Source organism: Debaryomyces fabryi, assembly GCF_001447935.2.
Source record: "Debaryomyces fabryi strain CBS 789 chromosome Unknown contig00046, whole genome shotgun sequence".
Taxonomy (NCBI): Eukaryota; Fungi; Ascomycota; class Pichiomycetes; order Serinales; family Debaryomycetaceae; genus Debaryomyces; species Debaryomyces fabryi.
Window position 1 is genome coordinate 1 of NW_015385472.1, and position 18,460 is coordinate 18,460.

Here is an 18,460-nt window from a genome sequence, read left to right on the forward strand (position 1 = left end):
TACAGTCTAGTAGAATAAGATATCTGGGAACATATTTGAGCAAAATTTTGAATAAAAAAGACCGAATACAAGAGGCATCTCCATTCAAAACTTTAAATTCAAACTCTTCTTGAAGAAAGGCTTGAATTGTAGCTGGTTTCTTCACCTTATCTCTCTATCTATACACACATCCTAATATTGACACAATATACTAATTGTGATACATCTTACGTCTAGTCTATGGATAGCCTAAGTAGTGCAATCACGTAATGAGCCCTCTCCCGTTCCTTGTATCTGTCCTTTCAATACTAGTTATCAGCTATATGCTGACTTGAAACTGTATCCTTTATTGAAATGAAAAAGAAAAAAATAGTTATTACATATATAAGATTGAATTCTATTATAAATATCAATATTATATATTATATAATTAATCATTAACTAAAAACAACAGAAAATACATTAAAGTGATGAACTGGGTGAAGCTTTTTTTTAACTTTTCCTCAGAATTAGATAACAATTTATGTTTTAATAACGGTAAACAAAAAGTTGATCATTTTCGTAAAAACTAAAAGCAGTAGTATATAGTGAAAATTAAAATATAACGCTGAATACTCGATTGAAGTATCATTAGAAATATAATGATTGCAAAAATCAATATTCTCTCTTCATTCTGTGACAATTTCCACAAATAATTTGGGAAATTTTTTGCATCGCAGTTCTACGGCTTAAAGCAAAGGATATTAATAATTAAGCTACCGTATCAAGTTGAATACCTACTTTGACTAAACCAGCCGAATAACCATAACTTCCTGATTCGCGTGCAATCAAATACTCAGCAAAAGTTCCTGTGTCGATATGTTCTGGTATATAATTCCCAATTTGGTAACAGCCGATATGTTCTTATCAACTCTCATCAAGACTATTACGTTTCTTATCTTCGAGAGACATTCCCTTAGAGTTACCCCTGATAAATTATAGTATCATGATCTATTGCTTTTGTCTATTGATATTTTCTGATATGTAATTCCCGATCTGGCAACGTCCGTCTTGTTCTTATCTTATCGGCTCTCATTGAGCTATTATTTTACATTATATTATAAAAAGTTAATATTATATGTCTAGGAGACTTGAGCATTTCGAGTATTTTTTTAATTAAAATTACAATCTTACTTCATTATAATGTTAACAGATGAAATACTTAACGAAAATCATCACCTTGATATTCCTCAATCAACAATTGAGCTAGAGATTGCGGCATTAGTTTCTGATCTCGAGAAAAAAATTGGTTTCAAGAAGGATCAACCATTTGATCCTGATATTCATTTAATATTCAGTGATGAAGCTTTCTTAAAAACTGAAAAGCACACTTTAACAGAACTAGGAATCAACAAAACTCATTGTCCTCACATTACAGATTTGGCAGGTACTCAGCCTTTCCCTCTTTTCTCAGAAGAAGCAATTGATATTATGAAATGGGAAATATTCCATGACCCTGAATTTCTAAAGGAATTTGGAAGGGTGAGTGTATTTGGTAAAGATATTAGTCGCCTTGATTTTCAAATTTCTGGATTTGCTCATAAAACCAGGTTTATTCGAGAAGCTTGGAGACATCCTAAGACAATGGAGATTATGCACAAAATCGCAGGAATAAAATTGAAAATTCCTCATGTGTTCTCCGAGGGTCTGGTAAATGCTTCACTAGTGCATATCAATGACAGAGACAAGAAGGTGGATAGTAAGGAAGAGTTGATCGAATTGAAAAGGCAACAAGATAACTCCAGCTCCGAAATACCAAGCACCCTTTATTGGCACTATGATAGCCCACCATTTGTTTTAGTACTAATGCTATCTGCACCAGAATGTATGGTTGGAGGTGAAACGGCAATTAAAACTGGCAATGAATCTATTTTCAGGATTCCGAATCCTAAAGTAGGTTATGCTACATTTCTACAAGGAAGAGTAGTTAAACACATTGCCACAAAACCTCTCAACAGTTGCGACAGAATTTCATATGTGGTTAGTTTCATCCCTGAAGATATCAACGTACCTGATACAACAGTCTGCACTTCAGAAAAGCCATCCGCCGCACCCACATACACCAATGACAAATTCTATCCCAATTGGGTTAACTATAGATTTGAAAGACTTGAAAAGCGCATGCAAAAGTTTAGAGAAAGTGTAATGAATAATTATGAGAACAACAAGAAATTTGATCAAATGCGAACAATTGAGTTCTGTAAAGATATAGAACAGTACTTGAAGGGAACGTGGAAAGAATTTGAAATAGTTAATGATGACGTATTTCCCCCAAAATTGTTTTCAATTCCTTATGCAAATTTGTAATTTCATCTATTTACGTACCTAGTGTATTTATAATTTACAATCCAACAAGATAAATAAGTAGATCTGGCACCATACATCTTGTAAGACATTTAGAGTAAATAAGTACTTATTATTGTTTTCATATAAACGTTTCATATAAATGTCTCTACACCTCTCAACATTAGCATTAATTAGCATTATTTTTTTATTACTATTGGACGGTGTGCTCTACAAATAAATAGAAGCTAGCATGAATAGATTCTATGAAATATTAAATTAATCCTTAAGATCATGGAAATTCTCGATTTTCTGAACGAGTCAATAATTATTTAATGTAATTTTATCATCAGTTCATTTCAGGTCATATATCTTATCATAGCATTTATTCCTGTGTATTTAGTAGTATTGGATAATTTCTATGTAGTTGATTAGGATACAAACACAAAAAGATATCATGGAATGCAAGATAAGAAATTGACAGATAAAATTGTCTCAGGGCACCTACCTTGATGCGGTTATTTCCTGAATCAGCAGTGTCTTTCATAGATAATTATAATCTCCTAGTTACATCTTAGCATATAAGCATCCAAAAAATCTTTATAACACATGGTTTTCTTTGTTTTTTTGTTAATAATTAGTAACCATTCCTTTAATGAGTGTTCTAATAAAACTTGGAGCAGTAGTTTGCATTTTTTGCATTATAATTAAAGAGGTTTATGCAAGGTTTCAAGCAAAGAAGACCGCAAGCGCGGTTAATAGAAGTACTGATGAATGGATATTTGCTAACAGAATACCAGCCGTTTTCTCTAGTTTCAAGTGGAGAGATGCTTCTCCAATTAAGTATAGACCATTCGTCGGTACAGGAGAATACAAAATGACAATGAAAATAAAAAACCTTTCCAAAACACCTGAAGAATGGCTCTTGATAGAAGACACTTACTTAAATAGGACAGACAATAAAGCAAAGATAGTTGAGGAATATTTCGAAGATGTTATTTACGTCAATCATCAAGATAACAAAACTGTGTTTGCTTTAAGAGAGTACTATGATTTTTGTTTAAGATTTTTACAAGAAAGATACCCGCAGTATTTTAAGGTTGTCGTTTTAGATAAGAATAAGTTCTTGCATAATATAATTAGGGATGAAAAATTACCCTTAGATTCAAGACTCGTTGAACCTCAAGAATTGTGCAAGATCCTTTCTAGAACATTAGAAGAAGACTTTTTAATCTTACTAAAGGACAACCCCACAAACCCCGACGAAGAATACAAGTTGAAATGTTCTTCGTGGTGTTTTCCTTCGGGGTTTAGTCCAAAAGACAAGTTCGAACAATCCTTAAGTGCTATACATTACCCTGTTCCGGATTATGCTTCGAAGTTGAAGTTGTCTATGAATAAGTTCTTCGAAAGGGTTTGCCCTAAGGACTTATGGATGCGTACTAATTGGCTCATTCAGTTACATCCTAATCTTATGAGTATTAATACTAACCACGCTTCAAAAGACGAAGTAGTAAAATCTATTGATATCGGCGAACTTGATTTTGATAATTGTTTTTTAAGATGTGAAAGACAGGTCATTACATGCTTACCAATTCTGAATGCTAAGGTAATGACAATTAGGACATACACTACACCATTACTGCAAATTAAAGCCGAAGGATTGGGTAACGAACTTATCCAAGCAATTGATGGTTTAAATGGCGATTTCGCCCATTACAAAAATAAGGGTGCGTGGGGTCAAGCTGTTAAACAATACATGGGAGAATAAGTGTTATATTTAAGTAGCAGATAGTAATCCTTAGCTAGTAATATCATACAATTAATAGATAAGACCTTGAGTTAAAGTTTACATTTAATTATGTGGAAAATTCTAAGCCTCTGATGGCCCTCAACTTAAATTTTAGGATTAAGCAGAAAGCTGAAACAACTTTTGAGAGATATTGAGCTCGAACACAGCTCCCTACAACGGATCAACTTTTGCAGGGCATGTTTGAGAGTGTATTAACTAAATAGAAGAAAAATAATAGCTGAAACTATTAAACAAAGGTTTCTTCTTGAAGCCAGTGTCTTTTGCTGTAACAAGAATTAAATCATTATATTTTCCCAAATATTCTATAACCACAATGCGGAACTAAGAACTATTACCGCATTTCATTCCTTTCTAAATGTAGCTTTTGCAATTTTGGTAAAAAGCGACCATCAATAAGGTTCCGTTATCTATTACTTCATGCATATGGATCTGCATATAGAGATCAATTGCGATTACGATTTTGTATCTGTTTCAACGTTTCAGGTAAATACCGATACAATCACTAGCGCTCTGAATTGAATAGTAAAAACCCGATAATGGATGTTATCATCCAGAGATAGTTATCAAGATATATTATTATTTAATGTCAGAGCTTATATATAAGGCGAATAGATATTTGTAATTTTAGAATCCAATTAATTACAAATCAAACAATTATTTATTTACATTCTACGTACTAAATTATGACTATTGAACCATCTTCTTACTTATTTTCCTCCAAAATTGCTTCCCTTCTGCCAATGGTTGTAGGTGGTAAAGGAAATTATCTCACGATTGAGGACCCTATTACTCGTGAAAGACGTCAAATTTTTGATGCTTTAGGTGGTGCGGCTGTTACTGCTTTAGGACACGGTGACGAGGACATTATCAATGAAATGGCAGAAGCTGCAAAAGAATGTACTTATTCTTTTCCTGCTTCCATGACTAACTATCATGCAGAACAATTAGCTAAATTTTACATCAACACTTCTCCGGAAGGTGTTTTTGCAAGTGCCTTGTTCACCGGTTCAGGTTCTGAAGCAAATGAAAATGCAATGAAAATTATAAGACAATATTACTTGGAAAAAGGTGAACCAGAAAGGACTGTTTTCATCAGTCGTAAACAATCGTATCATGGTTATACCCTCGGTGCATTATCCTTAGGTGAATCATCAAGGAAAGACCAGTTTAGAGAAATCACTTTACCAGCTACGCAAACACCAAAGGTATCACCATGTTATCCATACCGCCATCAATCAGCAGATGAAAGTCTTGAACAGTACACTGAAAGATTATTGAATGAAATAGAAGAAACTTTCGTTGCTGTTGGTCCTGGTAAAGTAGCTTCATTCGTATGTGAAACGCTCACGGGCTCCACATTTGGGACTTGTCCAGCTACTCCTGGGTACTTGCAAGGCGTAAGACGTATTTGTGACAAGTATGGAATTATTATGTGGCTCGACGAGGTTATGTGTGGTACTGGAAGATCTTCTTCAACGGGAGGTTTAAACTGTTGGGAATCATACGAAGGTTTCATGGGACCTGATATTCAAACCATTGGTAAAACTTTAGGATCTGGATATGTTACCATTGCAGGGATTCTAGTTTCCCCTAAGATAAAGAAAGCATATATGGAAGGGTCGGGATATATCGCTGGTGCTCAAACTTATCATCAACATTCATTTAATTGTCGTGTTGCTCTTGCTGTTCAGAAGAAGATACATGCTTTAGGATTACGTCAAAATTCTTTTGAGAAAGGACAGCTTTTAGGAAAATTGTTACGAGAGAATGGCTTGGAATCCACTAAATATAAAATAATTGGTGACGTCAGGGGGTTGGGTGGATTTTGGTCTTTAGAAATTGTTAAAAATAAAGAATCAAAAGAACCTTTCCCAGCAGAGTTAAAAGTAGGTATGAAGATTGCTGCCAAATGTTTGTCAAACGGTATGACTGCAAATGGAATGGATGGGACTATTGATGGTAAGTCCGGTGACCATATTTCTCTTGCTCCTACTTTTATCACTACAGAAGAAGAAATCAAGTTCATAGCGCAAACTCTTTTAAAGAGTGTCCATGAAGTTGAAGAAGATTTAATTGCCTGTGGCGCTTTGTGATTATATGTCCTTGTGAGTATATGACCTTAATATACTATTTTTAAGCTTATTATAGGTTTGAAATTTAGTGAAATTAGATATCTAACGCAGACTCAAATTTTCGGGAACTGACAGTAAAACTGTAGAAAACATCTATATATATAATTAATAGTGGTTATAAATTGAAGTATAGGAATTCATTGTATTCTTATATATATATATAAAGGCTGTGATAGTAATTTCATTACATATGAAATTGTAGGTAACATAAAATGGTTCAACTTGGTCAAGTAAAGAATTCTCTTTCTCGAATTATTGCAGGATCGTTGTAAAAGTTAATGAAACAAGGTAAAGGGAAAATAAAATTAGGCACAGCATCAATAATAACGTTTGCTGAATCTGGGGAAAAGCCTCTTGTCGCAAACATGTGTAAAGTTTAGTGACTTGAAAAGTATGACATATCCTATGGAATCCAATTCATCTCAAAATGGAACTTAGAATTAGTTATTAGGCTAGTCGTCATGCTAAGTCCTATGCTGATAAGATCTTTCTATTTTTCTTTTTAATATTTTAATTAGCACAATAATTTCTTACGATATATTCTATATTTAAAATTCAAGCAAATTGTATACAAAAATAAATTTACGATTAATCTTCCTTATATACATTAGCGGTGTACTGGGGATCAACAAATCTTTTGGTACCATATTTTTCTGTCAAAAGATCCAACTTATTTCCATCCTCGTCTTCGAGAACTACTAGGCCCTCAAAATTCATTTTAATTCTTGACCCCGTTACCGACTTAGGCAAAATAACTGTTCTTCTCCACACACCCCATGACAATAAAATTTGGGCAGAGGTAACTTTATACTTTTCAGCCATTTCAACAATTTCTTTTAAGTGAAATAATGGGGAGTTAGTTGAGCCTAATGGACTAAATGCTTCCACAACAATATCCAAAGAACTGCAAAATTTGAGTAATTCATGTTGCGGCAATAATGGGTGTATCTCGTTTTGGACTACATCAGGAATATACTTAGTAGCTGGATCATTAAGTAAAATCTTTAAATTTTTTAACGTAAAGTTACAAACCCCCAATGCTTTGATTTTTCCGTTAGCAAGAAATTCCTGACATAGATGATAGGTTTTGACGAACGTCCATTCCTTGAGCACCTCGTATGTACCATCTGCATTCCGGGGCCTATCAACTCCATAATCTGGATTCAAAGCCACAGGGTGATGCATGAGGTAGAGATCGATATAATCAACCCCCAAATTCCTCAAGCTCTTTTCTAGCCCAGCTCTTGGATTCGTATGGAAGGTATTCCACAACTTCGTTGTGAGAAAAATTTCCTCTCTTGGAATTAAGCTATCTTTAATAGCTCTTCCTACAGCTTCTTCATTCTTATAAATGTATGCAGTATCAATATGCCTGTAACCACTTTCAATAGCTAAGAGCACCGAGTTATAAGTATCCTCATCACTAGCTTGCCAAGTTCCAAATCCAATTTGTGGGATTGCCCTGTTGTTCTTTAATATGAAGTTAACGGGCTTGTAATAGTTTGTCATATTGATAATTTTATTGATAATGCAACATCGACTAGACAAAGTCGATTCGAATGGGTTTTTATACATCTAAACTTATGGATGACATTTCAAAATGATCGGGTATTGCCACTTATCAAGTTATCAAATCTTTGTTACTGCGACGGTAAGCTTGGTATGAGCTTATCGCTATCTTGAATACTTAGACTTATAAGTATTTAATTCTCTATATTCCATACTTACATATATACCGGAATAATGTTACCATTTAACAAACTTATATCAGGAGGGGGAACCTATCAATCGTTTTAGGTAATTCCCGAAAGGTGTAGAGGCGCCTATTGATGGCAGGTTAACAATTTAGATTCTAAACATTAATTACAGTCGCAAAGAATATATAGTTAACTAAGACAGATATGAAAAGTTTTCCATGACATTTTGTAAAATCAAGTACTCAATATCTGTTTTTTGAAGGCTTAAGCCGTTCACTTTATGTGGAGACATTGTAATAATTTTATATCTTTTAATTATTTTCGCTATTTTATGTTGAGACTGAATATTCTAGCTATTGCACATTTTAGCTAGGATCGAGACGGTGTTCCTACGTATACTTTACAATGTTTAATTAAAACACTATTACCCAGACCGTTGAAAGTACTTCTAAATATTTTGAATCTCAAAGTAGAAATATAATTCGAATATTCTAATATTCTTTCTAAGATAGCTAAATGAACTAGAATCATATAAATACTATGGAACAATAGAAGACAGTTAGTTCAATATTTTAAGATAGTAATTAAGAATTATGTTTCTATACGCTTCATCCAATTTCGCGACCTTCGAGTTCTAATTCCACTGATAAGGTGTGCGGCTCTTATCAAATCTGCTTCGAATCAAGAATCTTTTTAGGAGTAAAGGAGTGTATTATTAGTCTTCAGTTTGGTAGTTAAATAAGACTTGAGTTATTCAATAATGAACTTAAACCCTACCGATAGAAATAATTTCTTTCAGCGTAAGGTAAAGACAGAGAACTTTTATGGTAAATTAGCAAGAACGAAAGTTGTTTGTTTAAATTGCAGAAAACGAAGGTATGTATTATTTTTAGTCAGTTATAAAAGAGATGGTAACTAATTCTATGTAGAAAAAAGTGCAATGGAATTTACCCGGTATGCGGTGGTTGTAAAGCAAGAAAGGACTGTTGTAAGTGGGAAAATTATACAGGCAGAAAGGTTGAAAAACATGTTACTAATAGTATTACGAACGTAACTGATTCAGATGTAGGTGATCCTATATTGACAAGCAAAAGGTCCATATTTGAAGATAAAGAATTAATCTCTCTTCATGATACAAAAGAAATGCATACATTTAGTTATCGAGATGATTTTGACCTTTTTGAATCTGCTGAAGATCCATGTGGCCTTTCAGTCAAAAAGACTGATGAATTTACTTTGAAAATACCTCCTATATATATGCAAACACCAATCCAAACCTTTTTAGACGAAGATGCTTCTATTTACTTTGAATATTTTTGTTTTAAGGTGTCAAAAATTGTAACGGTTGGACCTGACCAATGCAATCATTTAGTGAAAACGTACATTCCATTAGCAACTTCATTTGAACCTATCCGGTATGCATTAGCGTCATGGGGTAGTGTTTTCTTAGATTCCGATTCAAATTTCTATAAGAAGTATATGAAAATCGCTACTAAAAAGGTATTAGGTCTTTACAATTCCTCACGGAGAGTGGAAAAGGAAACATTTTATTTGTTATTATGTTTTTTCTTAATTGTCATGTCTATAGAAATTAATGCAGGTGATACATTCTATTGGAGACGATTTTTTATTCTCTCTCAGGATTTGATTGAAGAATATGGAGGGGTGGAAAAAGTGGCACTTGATTTTCAATTTTCTAATGAAATTAAATGGATCATTTCGAACATACAATACCATGATGCTTTGTCCAGTGATTCTACGATCCATAGAAACAAATTTATATGTGATTATAAAAAGATAATGCTGCATTCAAGATTTTTTGGAGGCAGCAACTACGGCATGGATCCTTTTCAAGGTTGTATACAACCTATTTATTCAATTCTAGGAGAAATTAATAATGAAGCAATAAAGTTAGAAGATCAGAAGAAGTATATTGAAACTTTAAAGTCGCAGCTGGTGGGAATCAAAGAGATAATGATATTCAAGAAAGACTACTGCGATACTTCAACTAAGGTGTCAGAGTCTCTTATGTTAAAGCTTAATAAATGCCGACCATTAGAAACACATATTGCAGTCTTAGCAGGAGATGTCAAAGATTTGAGATTGCATACAGATTTTTTTGAGCTTCAGAGACTTAGCTGCATTTTATATGTATTGATGAGGATTAAGAAGATAAAACCACGCGCACCAATATCTCAAGGTTATTTGATAAGAGCACTAGAAAAGATGGAGTCAGTCTGTGATAGTCGATTGGCAACATGTATGGGATTTCCTATGTTGATTTGTGGTATGACTTGCTGCGAAGAAGAGGAAAGAATTATTATGAGGAAAAATATGAGTACAATTCTCAGGAACTGTCCTAATGGCACCTTTAAAATTATTGTTTCCCTAGTTGAGGAAACATGGAAGATGGACCCTGAGGGTGAAACTTTCCCTAACTGGGGTGACCTTGCACACCAGAAAGGTTGGCATATCTGTATAAGCTAAATTTAGAGCTCATTTTTTGGTATCAATTGATAGCACCGAAATTCTTAAATTCTTAAATCTCCACATCTAGTCCTAGTCATTATCGATACATAGACAGTTGGAGTTTTTATTGGTAGATTACTGGTAGATTACTGGTAAATGAATTTGAAAAATTGAAAGTACAAATTGAGTTTAACATGGTCTTTACTTAATCATTAGCGTTAGACAATATGCAAATTTTAATTCCAGTAGACTTTTCTTTACAGTGTCAATTCCTAGTCATCTTATAATTAATACACATTTCAGGTCGAAAGTAGCTTTAATTAACAGAAGAAAGAACATTGATGCATATATTTAAAAATTGGAGCTTGTGCATCTAACCTTCATTTAAACTGAAGATATTCACTATTAAGAAACTACTACAAATATAAGAATAATAAGGTGTTCTTATTGCTACTAAAACATTTAAGAAGACAAAAGCATATTTTAATAAAGAAGTTTAAATCTCTCTAGCATATAATAGATCTGTCCCATGTATATTTGAAAAGGTTTAATATGCATATTCAAAAAGGAGAGGTCATTAAATACATTCTAGTCAAACCCAATGCGGATTGCATCCTACTTACTCTGTATCATACAGAAAAATTGCATCATCAGTCGATACACAATTTTAAAAGAAGCAATATATCATTGATGTCCTGTGCTATTCTCATTTACTATTACTAACATCTACTTATAAAGGAGGATGTTCTTTGTCTGGAATAAATCTTTCCTTTGGAAGTTCAATCAAGCCATTTTTCTCCATCTTACTTTTCTGAATCACAAGGTGAAGATCATAAATAACTTTCAATATCGGGATTGGAACACCATTTTCCTCGGCAATCTTGACAACGTTCCCGCATAAGACTTGAACTTCAGTGTAATTACCCTTTCTCATATCAATAAGCATAGAAGGTGAATACCAAAGCGGGTCATCGGACCTAATCATAATTTCACAAATATCTTTATCTAATTCAACGCCATCTGCCCTAGCAACAGATAGAATTTCATACATTGCTTGTCTCACCAAGGCGTTAGTTCCTCCAAACATCTCTAATCTAGCAACATCTACACCGGTAAGAGCACAAATTGGATTGAGTGTGCCATTATAAACAAGCTTTTTCCACCTCGTGTATTTTACATTAGGGTCGAAGGTTATATCATTATTCTCTGTAGAATATAATTCGACAAACTCTTTAGCAACGCGTTCTTGTTCCTCTTTGGAAGTAACGTTATTATCGAAATACCCAACAGAGACTTTATCAATGTAATCATGGTTAATCTCGCAATTATGATTTGATGATCCAATGATAGATACAGCACTAAGCACTATAGTCCCAGGAAACCTCTTGATTATTGGCCTTTCGATTCCAATTCCATTCTGAAGCAATACTATTGCTGTTTCATCTGTTACAGCATCTTGAATCACTTCTTCAATCAGTACAATATCAGGCGTATTCTTAGTGCATACAACTATAAATTCGAAAGGACCATAATTCACTGCTTCCTTAACCGACTTCACGATATGACTTGGCTTGAAATTTTTGATTTCACCATAATCAACGGATTTGATGTGGTATCCTTCTTTGATTGCTTTATCGAAATCTGATCTAACTACAGCAGTAACTTCTGATTGTTTTCTCCATTCAAGACCCAATGCTGCGATGGCACCAACTCCACCTACACCAACGAGTAATACTTTCTTCGTCATGTGAAGTTTGAACGGGTAATTCGCTATGCAATAGCTAGATGATTTTACTGGGTTTATATTCTAGCTTGGTGCATTTTCTCTTGTATCTAGTTATACTTCAAATGGGTAGTATCCGCTCTATGCTCGCTAATGCAAAATCTGATAACAGCGCAGTATCCATCAAAATATTTTTTTAAGGACAATATATTACTGCTATTGAGATGCTCGTTGTGGGCCTTCAAACAGCAAACTTTAAGTAATACTAACTACTAAACTAACATAGGTAAGAAATAATTCAATACTTGAGGGATAGTGCTTAGATATTATTTAGGTATTTCTATCCCTCGAACGTCAAACTTCTCACGTATCTTATCTGCCGCTTGTCTTTATCTCAAACCTCTATTCGCGGCATACCTATTAAGGAATTGCCCGGTAGCAAAGTTATTAAGCCTTCTAACAATAAGAGTGCCAGAAATGTATAATAGGAAACAGGTTTCTTTGTAAGTAAAGTTGCTTTGGCCAATAGAGGGTATGTAAAAGCCTGCAATATATACTGTCTGTCAAAGATAAGAGAGATTTTGCGTATAAGCTTTTTTTACCTTTTTATGAAAGTGAGATAAAATGAATATTAAAGCTTTGCATACTGTTAATAATAGAAATAGTAAGTCTTTTTTTTGTGAAATGCCGTATTGAAGATAGATACTTTTGCGGCGAAGAATGAAAAAAAAATAGTAGGGCTTGCAAATGTTGCGCCTACTGGGATATTCATCCCATTACACTGATGCGTATCATTTAAGTCTAATTGATGATTTCTTTGTATATTATTTCTTATAAACCCTAGCTTAAAATATGAATTAAAACGAAAAATTGTCCATATATATGTCAACATATTTTCTAAATCAGATTATCAAAACCCTCAATAGATTGAAATAATATCATAATTATTTCAAATTGGTAAAACATAAAACAATAAAGGACCTACCGACTATTATCCTCACACGAAAACGCACTAGAAACTGTACCATCAGCATAACCTTGTACAATGGATGCAATGGACCCGTAAGTACCCGAGACACAGATATACGAACCAAAGGCAATAGAGAAGAAACAAAGTAAAAGAATGCTTACATTTTTCTTACCTCTCAATAGTTCTGAAGATATTCTCATATGCAATAACTGGTCTGATGGTCCATATAAGCTCGAAGTTAATTCGTAAATAACCATAAAAGCAGGTATTATAAGTGTGAAAAATGAACCAAGAAGAGCACCAACCAATCCGAACAAATCATCAAAGAAAGGAATAGCACCAGCTATAACAAATCCTATGGCAACAACAAGAATCACCAGGATAGTCCAAGTAAACCAATGGACTTTAGAATTACTTTGTAAATGGCTAGTGCCTCTTAAAATGCGCACAAGTGCATATTTGGCCGCAAAATGTGCTTGGTAAAAACATGTAAAGAGAAGGCCAGGAAATGAAATACCATAGGCGATTTTTTGAATCAACATACCTGCAGATCCAAGAGAAGGTGATGCGACATATTGTCCAACCTTTCCGTAAATAATCGAGCTGATAACAATGTAGTTGAAAGCAACAAATCCTTGACCCATGAATAAAGACTTAAGATACTTGGTTTGATCGTGCATCTCCGCATGAATGGTGAAAAAAGAAGCAGTACCACAGAGACTAAATAATTGAGAAGAAACAGCGCTAGCAATAGCTATATAAGTAGATCCTGTACCAACAACTTGTACTACTTTTTCAACGGGTCCGCCGCTCTCTAACGCTACAGCAGGTGTAGTTTGAGTGAGACAGGCAATTGCAACAATCCAAACACCAAAAAAAACTGATGCGACGGCAGCATAACCGCACCACGCTAAAACTTTCAAAGTGCGTGTTACAATCCCAATGATAAGGACCAACGCAGCACCAATCCCAATCCAAGCAGTAGTACAAATGGCATGTTCTGTCAAAGAATTGAACGCGATAGAAACAGTAAGCAATGCAGAACCATAACTGAGGGTGTAAAAGAGCCAAAATGCAAATCCCATAATTTCACCTGCATGCTTACCAAACATAAGACATGTAGCGTCACCTATACTGTGCACTTGAGGGTGAGATAAACGAAATTTTCCAGCGACAGCCCCCGCCCATGTACTTAAACAGCATAAAGCAATAAGACTTATTAAGCCTGGAACAAAACCCAAAACATCAAATGTGTGAGGTAAACCTAGCACACCTAGACCAAACTGAGTTTTTGCAATTAGAACGGCAGCACCAAACGTGGAAACGCCTCTGAAGTCAGGACCTTCAGCGTTATCGACGAAGATATTATCTTCGTATTCAATTATGGTTCCATTTTCGACTTCATGTTTAGTTATAGACTCTGAACTAACGACTATATGAGCATTGAATTTTTTTTGTGATTCTAGTTGTGACATGATGGATGTTAACACATAACTATAAGAATTTTGGAATTTAGCTTCTTTTTGTTCTATTTCTAAATATTGGTTAAATCAGTTCGAATTATCTTATCTCGCTAAAAATTGATTCGCATTCAAAATCTAGTCGGGGACTGCCTATTGCGTAAACTGATATTCCAACTCTCAAGATAATACAAATGAAATCTTGAAAGATAATAACAAATAATTACTGTTATCTTTTAAATTATATATTAGGTTCGAAAAGCATTAACATGTTATCTGTAAAGAGATATCAGTCGGCATTCCTATACAGTGTCCTTGATGATGCTTCAAAAAAAACTCTCAAATTCTTATCAGATAGCCTACTTTCGTTATCATCTCTAGAGGTACTGAAAGCACCTTACCATGAAATCGATCTTTTTGCAATATGACCCCTTGAGATCTTTCTCGTACACAAAGGAAGTAATGGGGTGCTTATCGGTGAATTCGTCTCCAATAAAATGAAGGATTCTACGTACTACGTACAATCTGATTACACTCTACGTAATAATATGGAAATATGCAAACCCTCCTCAATCTTCTTTTTTCTAGTATGTCCGTATATGACTATTTATTAATAATCTTTTGGGGTACGCCTTAAGAGTTTGATTTTACTTACAAAGTTCGCAGTCTGAAATAGGAGAGTTCAATGCTGTATTTTTTCTTTTGGCGATGTATTGAGTAGTTCATTAGTATTTTCTCGTCATATAACGTTGTTTCTCTACTCATGTGGAATGTTCTCATATTAAGATGGGGAAAGAAAGGTAGTTAACTTACTGAGTCGTCAAAGCTAAATCAAACCAAAACGATTAGATTTCTCTGGTGCGACCGAAAGTAACTGATTGACAGGTCAAATTTTTAATTGTATTTTAAGATATATATATGTTTAAGCAGGACTTCAATGCATAGATAATAGGAACCAAGTATTTGTAGATTATTACGATTTATTATCCTTTCAATAAAATTGTCTACCTTTTTTTTTTCGGAATGGGGGGGAGGGGAATCTCTTTTTTGCGGCAAACTATAAATACCATATTCACCGTAAATTCAATTGTTACATCCTATTAATACATTCAATCGAATATATAAATACTCATATAGATTTTGAGGATAATTTACTAATTTTGTTATTATTTTGGAATTATTTGGGGTTTGGGATTATTTTTGGATTATTTTGAAGAAATGTCTATGGATTCAGGCTTTTTCAAATCTTTTACATATAATTACAAAATTATGAGAGACCTTTTAACAAAATTTTTTAATTATTCTTTCGAAGTGATTACTTTCATAATTATTAAGCATATTAACATACATATCATATCAAGTTTTAAGTATTATAAATTGCAATGTAACGTTGAGAACAAACATGATGCAAATACCAATTTTTAGCACTTAACTGTGCATCATATATTATTAAGACTAGTTTCAAAGAAATGCTTTACCTTTTCGTCTACAGCAACCTGTGATGGAGTCTCTGAATCATTATTTTGAATAGCTGGATCAGCTCCCAATTTGACAAGTAAAATGGCTACGTCACCTTGGCCCTCTGCCAAAGCGTGATGCAAACTTGTCCAACCATTATTATCCTTTGCATTAATGTTGACTTTCCCATGTTCAACAAGCAATTTGACTATTGGCTGGGATCCAATACTTGAAGCTCTATGTAAAGCAGTAAACCCATTTTTGTCTTTTGCCCTGCAAGAGCATTTGTACTCGATAACGAGTTTTTCCACTAACGCAAAATGGTTTTTACTAGTTGCCAAGTGTAATGCTGTAGTTCCTTGATTAGTTGTCAAGTTGATATCTGGTGTTGGCTCAAGTTTCATGAGTTCTTCCAATATTTGTACGTTTCCTAACGCAGAGACAATATGTATTGGTGTCCATCCACTGGCATCAACCATTTCATCAATATCAATTTCATCAATCCCATTTCTAGGCTGTAATAAAATTTTGATGATTTCGTTATTATCCATTGTACATGCCCAATGTAGAGGTGTCCTCTCGTCTTCATCCTTTCTAAATAAAAGTTTGGGGTTTTCATTGATTAATTGTTGTACAAGCAACGGTTTATTCGTTCTTATTGATTCATGGATAATATATTTATCTTCATTTTTATCCGTCATGATATCCTCTTTGCCACTTCAAGAATTGAATTACTATGAACGATTTCAAGAAGTCGTCTGAAAGAATTACAAGGATAGGGTAAAAGTGGGTTGATAGTTAACTCGATATTAAATGCAGTACCAAAATTTACTAGTGAAAAGTTGACAAAGATCATCGTTGAAAGACTACAAAAGAGAATAGCAACTAGAAAAGTAAATATGTCAGCTATACCAGGGTTTGGTGGCGATTTGAATAGTAATATAGACGAAGATTCTAGTATAAATAAATCGAGTTTCGTGGAAATTAATGGACAATCGGAATGGAGGTTTGAAGTTCCATTTAGAACGATTATGAAGTTGAAAGTGGTCAACGGTATAGGGGAAATATTTGGTACTGAATTGCCTTTGAATGTTGAAATTCTGCTTACAGGGGTAAAATATGCATTGTATGCACCATTGGATGAAGGTTGTAAAGTTGAATATTACTGTACTCCCAATAGAGCCAATTCGACTTCTACAAACGAAGAAGATGAAATAAGTGAATATATAAGTGAAGAAACTTCAATGAATCACTATATGAATTTACATTTTGCATTGGAATCATATCGTCAATCTATATCCGAACACAACTTCGTTAATACTTCGTCGCAAAAGACAGGACCACGAGTATTGGTTGTGGGTAATCGCCATTCGGGCAAAACAGCACTTGTGAAGACACTTGCATCTTACGCATGTAAGATGGATAGAAGTCCTATATTGGTCAATTTAAATCCTAGAGATGGTGTGTTCTCCGTGCCAGGGTCATTGACGGCCACACCAATCAGTGATGCATTTGACGTAGAAAGTGTAAATGGATGGGGTGGATCAACGACATCTGGGTCCACATTCCATAATCCAAAGCAACCATTAGTTAAAAATTATGGATTTACTAGCCATTCAGACAATCTAGACTTATATAAATATCAAATATCGAAGCTCGGAGTTGCGGTAGTGTCTCGTATGGAGGAAGACATAATAGTTAAGAATAGTGGATTACTTATTGACACACCTCCGTTGTCAATCAAAGATTTCACAATTATTGAGAATATTGTATCTGATTTCGAAGTTAATATAATCGTGGTTATAGGTAACGAAAGATTATTGATTGACTTGAAGAAGAAATTCAAGCATAAAATAGCTTCATCGCAACTAGACTTTATCAAAGTTCCTAAGAGTGGTGGTGTCATAGAGGTGGATGATGCTTTTATAAGAAAATCACAAGAGGAAAGCATCAAAGAATATTTCAATGGTACTATAAGAAATCCTTTATCTCCGTTTAAAACAGAGCTTGATGCTAAAGACTTTGTTATTTATAAATGTGTTGATAGCCTGGAAGCGAATTCAAACATTTCTTTCCTTCCATCTGGAGATTCATTTACTCCAGAAGCTTCAGAAATGACAGATGGAGATAGGAAGGAGGAATTCTCTCTCGAAACATATTATTCACGATTACAAGAGCCTAGTTCTTCGAACTTGGATAATTCGATTATTGCCATTACCCAATTGCCACAGAATAACAAACTGACTAGGGATTTATTGAATACTTGTATTTTAGGATATGCTCATGTTTCTAAGTTTGACGATACTAAGAGTAAAATGAAAGTATTACTTCCCTTTCCTGGTGCGTTACCAAGAAATATTTTAATTTCTACAAGCATTGGTTATACTGAATAGTATGCAAATATTTAGATATTTAGTTAATGTATTATTATTATTAT

General features: G+C 34.0%; 9 protein-coding genes across 9 annotated transcripts; 5 read left to right on the forward strand and 4 right to left on the reverse strand.

Moving 5' to 3' along the window:
- Positions 1-1,161: 1,161 nt before the first annotated feature.
- On the forward strand, positions 1,162-2,325 carry AC631_02542 (uncharacterized protein; the record flags this gene model as incomplete). The annotated part of the gene is made up of 1 exon (XM_015611372.1): positions 1,162-2,325. The coding sequence occupies one exon, from the start codon at positions 1,162-1,164 to the stop codon at positions 2,323-2,325; it is 1,164 nt and encodes a 387-aa protein (XP_015467770.1).
- Positions 2,326-3,178: 853 nt separating this feature from the next.
- Positions 3,179-4,072, forward strand: AC631_02543 (uncharacterized protein; the record flags this gene model as incomplete). The annotated part of the gene is made up of 1 exon (XM_015611373.1): positions 3,179-4,072. One exon carries the CDS (start codon positions 3,179-3,181, stop codon positions 4,070-4,072), a length of 894 nt encoding a protein of 297 aa, XP_015467771.1.
- A 725-nt stretch (positions 4,073-4,797) lies between these two features.
- AC631_02544 (uncharacterized protein) lies at positions 4,798-6,207 on the forward strand (the record flags this gene model as incomplete). Its single annotated transcript, XM_015611374.1, has 1 exon — positions 4,798-6,207. The coding sequence occupies one exon, from the start codon at positions 4,798-4,800 to the stop codon at positions 6,205-6,207; it is 1,410 nt and encodes a 469-aa protein (XP_015467772.1).
- Positions 6,208-6,834: 627 nt separating this feature from the next.
- Positions 6,835-7,755, reverse strand: AC631_02545 (uncharacterized protein; the record flags this gene model as incomplete). Its single annotated transcript, XM_015611375.1, has 1 exon — positions 6,835-7,755. The coding sequence occupies one exon, from the start codon at positions 7,753-7,755 to the stop codon at positions 6,835-6,837; it is 921 nt and encodes a 306-aa protein (XP_015467773.1).
- Positions 7,756-9,086: 1,331 nt separating this feature from the next.
- AC631_02546 (fungal specific transcription factor domain-containing protein) lies at positions 9,087-10,430 on the forward strand (the record flags this gene model as incomplete). Its single annotated transcript, XM_015611376.1, has 1 exon — positions 9,087-10,430. One exon carries the CDS (start codon positions 9,087-9,089, stop codon positions 10,428-10,430), a length of 1,344 nt encoding a protein of 447 aa, XP_015467774.1.
- A 712-nt stretch (positions 10,431-11,142) lies between these two features.
- Positions 11,143-12,159, reverse strand: AC631_02547 (ketopantoate reductase family protein; the record flags this gene model as incomplete). Its single annotated transcript, XM_015611377.1, has 1 exon — positions 11,143-12,159. One exon carries the CDS (start codon positions 12,157-12,159, stop codon positions 11,143-11,145), a length of 1,017 nt encoding a protein of 338 aa, XP_015467775.1.
- A 957-nt stretch (positions 12,160-13,116) lies between these two features.
- On the reverse strand, positions 13,117-14,580 carry AC631_02548 (uncharacterized protein; the record flags this gene model as incomplete). Its single annotated transcript, XM_015611378.1, has 1 exon — positions 13,117-14,580. One exon carries the CDS (start codon positions 14,578-14,580, stop codon positions 13,117-13,119), a length of 1,464 nt encoding a protein of 487 aa, XP_015467776.1.
- A 1,424-nt stretch (positions 14,581-16,004) lies between these two features.
- Positions 16,005-16,724, reverse strand: AC631_02549 (uncharacterized protein; the record flags this gene model as incomplete). Its single annotated transcript, XM_015611379.1, has 1 exon — positions 16,005-16,724. One exon carries the CDS (start codon positions 16,722-16,724, stop codon positions 16,005-16,007), a length of 720 nt encoding a protein of 239 aa, XP_015467777.1.
- A 198-nt stretch (positions 16,725-16,922) lies between these two features.
- On the forward strand, positions 16,923-18,416 carry AC631_02550 (cleavage polyadenylation factor subunit; the record flags this gene model as incomplete). The annotated part of the gene is made up of 1 exon (XM_015611380.1): positions 16,923-18,416. One exon carries the CDS (start codon positions 16,923-16,925, stop codon positions 18,414-18,416), a length of 1,494 nt encoding a protein of 497 aa, XP_015467778.1.
- Between the last annotated feature and the right edge of the window lie 44 nt (positions 18,417-18,460).